The 6726-nt window shown below is 43.8% G+C and overlaps 1 protein-coding gene across 1 annotated transcript; it reads left to right on the forward strand.

The window, feature by feature from the left end:
* Positions 1-1422: 1422 nt before the first annotated feature.
* Positions 1423-3990, forward strand: mAcon2 (Mitochondrial aconitase 2). The gene has a single exon (XM_017176681.3). The coding sequence runs from the start codon at positions 1532-1534 to the stop codon at positions 3884-3886; it is 2355 nt and encodes a 784-aa protein (XP_017032170.1). The 5' UTR covers positions 1423-1531; the 3' UTR covers positions 3887-3990.
* The last annotated feature ends 2736 nt before the right edge of the window (positions 3991-6726 follow it).

Consider the following 6726-nt stretch of genomic DNA (forward strand, 5'->3'; position numbering starts at 1 on the left):
GATTGAAAATCTAATATGCGATGGCAAATGACATCGCACAGAACTGAATGACCATGTGTTTGAGATGAAACTTGCACAACCTTGACATTTTCAGTCGCAAATTGACCCAACACCCTCCGCCCAGCTCAGGATAACTGCATAGTTTTAAAAATGAAATTCAATGTTGCTGAAAGCGGAACAAGCATCAATCCATCAATTATACAGAGTCATAATCAATATTTGCTGCTTTAACAAACTGCGAACAGTTAATGCACTCAAAGAATCTCTTCTTTGGATAGTTTAGTTCTTTAGTTTTTTAGAACGCTAAAAGAACATTGATCTGGTCGTACCTTCTTAACAAAATTATAAGATAAGAAGACAGGCTTTGCTTAAACCTATTTCCAGAGGGTAGACAGGCATGGCTAGATCGGCCTGTTTGGTGATGCTGTTCAAGAATAAAGAGGGTTAATGCTGTAGCTATAAAGCACTTTCAATGAATGTCATTTGGTGCTCCAATTTCCACACATTTTTGTAGTGTAAGGTGCTTGTGGCAGCGGAGGAATAGTTTTGCGGTCCAGAATGGGTGTGTCAAGTAGTTGCCAATCAATTTTTGGCATCGTTACGCCGCCCCGCTTCGTACTTATGAGGGACAACGATGTGATGGGCAGGAAGTGGCAGAGGTGGTGGTGAAGGACGACATTACCGTGGGCTGAAGCCATCAGCTTGGCCAGGAGGACTAGAGGATCGTCAGTGGCATTGTGGCCAACAGGCACGTCGATTTCAATTGAATGTGGTGCAGCCAACTACCGCTGTCCCCCCGCGTCTGTGTGCTGCTCGGAATCGAGAGTCCCCTGTCCGCTGTCCCACATCGTCCATTATGACACGCTGCCAGCGCTGCCAGCAAACCAAACACAATCACAGAATGATGCAGGATGCCCAGCGTCCACCGGGCGACTGTCGCCCGCTTCACTTGCAGTTGACACTTTTGTAGCCAGCTTGCATTCTGGGCATCCTGGTATCCTGGCATCCCTTGTCCATCTGTTTGTCACTCGTCCAGTTTGCTAGTCCTTGTCCTCGTCCTCGTCGCCTCCGCCAGTCCCGTCCCTAGTCGTCTGTCAGTTGGCCTATGCCATCGATGGCTCCGCACCTCCCACAAGCCTGATTCACTTGCAACATCAATTCCGTTGACGTGTACACTCACCTCTTCCATGGATCTCACTCTGTATCTGCATCTGTTGGCTCGCATCAAATAAGCACGGAACAATGAGCTAACCCAATAAATATGAGTGCATCAGGTCACCCCGAGTGGGGCGTGTGTTTAATTAATAGCTGTACTTGCGCTGGTTCCATTGTATTTGCTGTAGTAATTAAATCCTAATTATCCAGTTTCGAATATGAAGTGCCAATCAAGCCTGGTGTATGTGCTGTTATTGAAGATATCAAAGGAGTCGATATTATACACTCAAAGAGCTCGGAATTATTATCTCAGGCTCAAGCCACACGAACAATATTTTACACGCAAACATATTAAAACATTTAAGGATACTTTAAAATGGCGCAGCGAGCACAGAGGTATATATTCTTGGCCGGATCCTTGGTCCGGCGTTTCCATGCGGCTCGATATCCGCGCAGCAGCAAGGTGGCGGTGTCCAATTTCGAAGCAGATCACTTTTTGCCTTACAAGAAGATGCAGGAGACCTTGGAAAGTGTGGCTGGTCGCCTAAACCGACCCTTGACGCTGTCGGAGAAAATCCTTTACTCTCATTTGGATGAGCCGAAGGAGCAGGAAATCGAACGTGGCAAATCCTATCTGAAGCTGCTCCCGGATCGAGTGGCCTTGCAGGACGCCACCGCCCAGATGGCCCTCCTCCAGTTCATCTCCTCGGGTCTAAAGAAAGTGGCCGTTCCCTCAACCGTTCACTGCGATCATTTAATCGAGGCCCAGGTGAGCGGCGATAAGGATTTGGCCCGAGCGAAGGATCTCAACAAGGAGGTCTACGACTTCCTGTCCTCCACTTGCGCAAAGTATGGTCTGGGCTTCTGGAAACCCGGCAGCGGTATAATCCATCAGATTATCCTGGAGAACTACGCCTATCCGGGCTTGCTGATGATCGGAACGGACTCCCACACCCCGAATGGCGGCGGCTTGGGGTGTCTGTGCATTGGAGTCGGTGGTGCCGATGCCGTCGATGTAATGGCCAGCATTCCCTGGGAGCTCAAGTGCCCGACTGTGATTGGCGTTAATCTCACAGGCAAGATTAGTGGCTGGACTTCGCCCAAGGACGTTATACTAAAACTAGCAGAGATTCTGACGGTCAAGGGAGGAACGGGAGCTATTGTGGAATACCATGGACCAGGCGTGGACTCCATTTCCTGCACCGGCATGGCCACCATATGCAACATGGGTGCGGAGATCGGAGCTACCACGTCGTTGTTCCCTTTCAACGAACGCATGATCACCTACTTGTGCGCCACCGGCAGGGGCCAGATCGCTGATGAGGCCGAGAAATTCAAAAAGCTTTTCACTGCCGACGAGGGCTGCAAGTACGATCAGGTCATCGAGATCAACTTGGATACACTGGAGCCCCTGGTAAATGGTCCATTCACGCCCGATTTGGCCCATCCCATCAGCAAGCTAGGCGAAGATTCCGAGAAAAATAAGTATCCTATGGACATCAAGGTGGCTCTCATCGGCTCCTGCACGAATTCCTCCTACGAGGACATGGGTCGCTGTGCCAGCATTGCCAGCGATGCTCTAAGCCATGGCCTCAAGTCCTGCGTACCCTTTAATGTCACACCCGGATCCGAGCAGATTAGGGCCACCATTGCAAGGGATGGCATCATCGAAGTTTTGGAAAAATTCGGAGGAACGGTTCTGGCCAATGCTTGCGGACCCTGCATCGGACAATGGGACCGCAAGGATGTCAAAATGGGGGAAAAGAACACGATTGTGACGTCGTATAATCGCAACTTCACCGGCCGAAATGATGCGAATCCTGCCACACACTGTTTTGTTACCAGTCCGGAAATGGTTACAGCCTTGGCCATCGCCGGACGCCTTGATTTCAACCCCATAAGTGACCTACTCGAGGGAAAAGATGGCAAAACTTTTAAATTGAAACCGCCCATGGGCGATGAGCTGCCAGCCAAGGGCTTTGATCCTGGAGAGGACACCTACCAGGCTCCGCCGGAGAACGCTGATAGTGTCAAGGTCAATGTGGATCCCAAGTCGGAGCGTCTGCAGATACTGGAACTATTCGAGAAATGGGACGGGAAGGATTACATTGATATTGCGGTTCTAATCAAGATCAAGGGAAAGTGCACTACGGATCATATAAGTGCCGCCGGTCCCTGGCTCAAGTATCGAGGTCATTTGGACAATATATCGAATAATTTGTTTATCGGAGCCACCAATTCCGAAAATAATGAGATGAACAAAGTCAAGAACCAGAAAACCGGTCAATTCGATGCCGTTCCCGCAGTAGCACGTGATTACAAGGCTAACAAAATCAAGTGGTGTGCCGTGGGCGAGGACAACTATGGCGAGGGTTCCTCCCGGGAGCACGCTGCTCTGGAGCCACGACATTTGGGTGGCGTAGCCATCATCGTCAAGTCCTTCGCACGCATTCACGAAACGAACCTCAAGAAACAGGGCATGCTAGCCCTGACATTCGCCAATCCGGGTGATTATGATAAGATTCAGCCCTCGAGCAAGTTATCGCTGCTCAACTTGAAGGATCTTGCACCCGGAAAACCTGTGGATTGTGAGATCAAGAACAACGGTAGCTCTGAAAAAATCCAACTAAACCACTCCTTCAATGAAGGGCAGATTCTTTGGTTTAGGGCCGGCAGCGCCTTGAATCTCATGAAGGAGCAGGCGGCCGGCGGGGGCGGTGATAAGAGATAACAAATTTTAGCCAGTATCGACATATAATAGAATGTTTAAAATAATTACAAACATGTTTTTGGAAATTATTTAAAAGTTAGTAAATATTAAAATAATGAAATTGATTTTTTTGATTGAAAACTAAATACCCTAAAGTAAGTATTATTAAAAAGATTTCTAAATCGAGCTAAAAAGCATTTCAATTTCAATTAAATTTTAGCCCTACAATTATATGGTGGTCCTTATTCCATATCTTAAAATATGGTCACACTTGGCAATATATATTTTTTAAACGAGTTGGGAATAAAAAGTTTAATAACACATAACTGTCTTTACAAATAATCAAAATGTGGGAAAGCGAATAAATTAAAATAACATTTTATTGTAACTCTACATAGAGACTGCTCTTTTGTTATTATGACACTACACATTACGGTCACACTTATTTATTTCTTTTATATTTCACATAAGCATATTGAGCTAAAATGTCTCGGTTTTTTGCTTTTACCCACAACTGGCTAATGCTGACAATAAGCCAACTTAATTATTTGTGATAGTTTAATATCTTCGTAATCTAATATTCTGCAAAAATAACCCGACTTTACATAAACCACAGGAAACTATAATGGGCAAAAGTTTAATGCCAAAATGGCACATGAAATGCCAAAGAACCAAAACCGAAATAATTCAAAACTAATTAAAATCCATTTAAAATTGCACACAGCCTGCAATGCAGAAAAATAATAATAAATTTTCCGACTTAAGCCGCCCAACTTTTTTGTCAAATGGGATATGTACATACAGCTGTGTTCACGGAAATAGCAGTGCCACACGACCTGCACGTTTCAGATTGGAAAATACTATTACAAACACTATTTTCATCAAATTTTTTTTCATAAAGGCTTAGTGTATTTAATTATTAACAATACCACAATCATTTAATTTAGGTAACATAAACCCTTTAGAAGATATAGCTAATAACAACAAAAAAGGTCTATATTATGCCGATCATTGAAATAGCAGTGAAAAACTAAAATTCTTCATAAATTTAAAAATATCGTATAAGAAACCTATTTCTTCTTAAATTCTAATTGACTATGATCTAATATTTTGTTAAATAGCCTTTAGAAGCTATTATAGCCTCATACATGGGTGGCAAGGAGTCCACCAAGTCTTAGCAACGCTTGAGGGGAATATGGCCTCATTCCTCCTGCACAAATTGCCAAAGCTACATCTTAGAAGTCGGAAACTTCTTTAATACGTAGCCCTTGATGTCCCCCATAAGTTTTCGATCGGATTTATATCCGGGGACTGTGCAGGACATGGCATTGCATCCACTTTTTCATTAAGAACCCACTCTTTGGCTACCTTGCTGGTATGATTAGGGTCACTGTACTGCTGAAATGTCCAAATTAATGGCATATTTTCCTCAGGATACGGCTGCTAGACAGTTTTTAATATTTAGACATAAACATAATGGTCTTTGATCCCGCAGATCATATATACAGGACCTACAACGTTGTATGAAAAGTATACCGATACCATGACTTTTAGGCCACCGTATTTTACTGTCTTCAGCGTATGGTTTTGGGGGTACTATGTATTTGGAGGTCGACGGACATATTATCTTGTCCTATTCCACCAAATAAAACCAATTTGGAGTCATTTGTCCAACGGATATAACGCCATTTGAATAGTGGCAGTTCAAGTGGCTATTGGCGAACTCCAATCTGGCCTTGATATGCCTTTAACCAAGCAGTGACATTTTCCATGGTCTTCGCGAATTTAGAATTTATTCAATAAGTCCCCGGCGAATGGTCCCATGACTGATTCCCATGCCAATTCCCGCTCATATATCCCTAGAGGATGCAAAAGGACGAGCTTTGCTGAAGCGAAGTACGCGTCGAGCCTGTACAACTGTGGTTTTTGCGAATCATACCTCGGTTTTTTTGGGTTCGGTTCATATTTTATGATTTATAAACTATTTTAAAAGAACAATTTGAAAGATTTAGAGACTCTTTACATGTTTTGCCTTCTTTCTAGGCTAAGTTATCTGATACCTTTCTCTCATGGAGCAGTGAGGTCCTGCGCCCACAAAAATAATTTTTTTTGCGTTGTAAAGGTGTATTATAGTATAAACTATAATAATGACCGTAATTAAACTCATTTTTTACAAAATTAAAAGAAATTTCGGCACTTTTTGCGAAAGAAAATTAAAAACTGCTATTTCAGTGATCGGCCAAAACGAGCTGCATATGTGAAAAAATATCAATAAAACATAAAAATAGAGCAAATCTAACGGAATTTTTTCTCGATTCTTATCTTTATGTTCCATTTTACTAAAACAATGTGCTATATATCAGCTGGCAAAAAGGAATATGTACAAAAAAACGTTTTGAAGTTGTTTTTCTGTCGCACTGCTATTTCAGTGAACACAGCTGTACATATATATGGAGAGAGAAAGAGAGATAGTAAGGGATGGTGCGTGGGTGAGAGAGAGAAGCGCAATAAGCGACGCTTATCAACGGTGCCAACCGAAACTGTCACATGCATTGTCATTGTCACAGGGGCGGTCTGTGAAAGGGGAATTTTGGAGCCGAGGCTGTGCCATATTTGCATTTTCCCTCTCTTTCCAGCACTCGACCGGCATGCACTAGTGTGTGTGTGTTGTGCGTGAGTGAGGGCGTATGTGAGTTGGCATAGAAAATTATTTGCTACTTTTAATTAGTGCCAAAAAGTCATTCACAAAATCCAGAAAGAGGGAGGGATTGCACCCAGGGAAAGAGACATAAGAAGCGAGAGAGATGGGCATAGAGCCGAGTGCAAGAGAGAATGAGAGAGACAGAAAGAGACGTTGGAGC

Source organism: Drosophila kikkawai, chromosome 3R, assembly GCF_030179895.1.
Source record: "Drosophila kikkawai strain 14028-0561.14 chromosome 3R, DkikHiC1v2, whole genome shotgun sequence".
Taxonomy (NCBI): Eukaryota; Metazoa; Arthropoda; class Insecta; order Diptera; family Drosophilidae; genus Drosophila; species Drosophila kikkawai.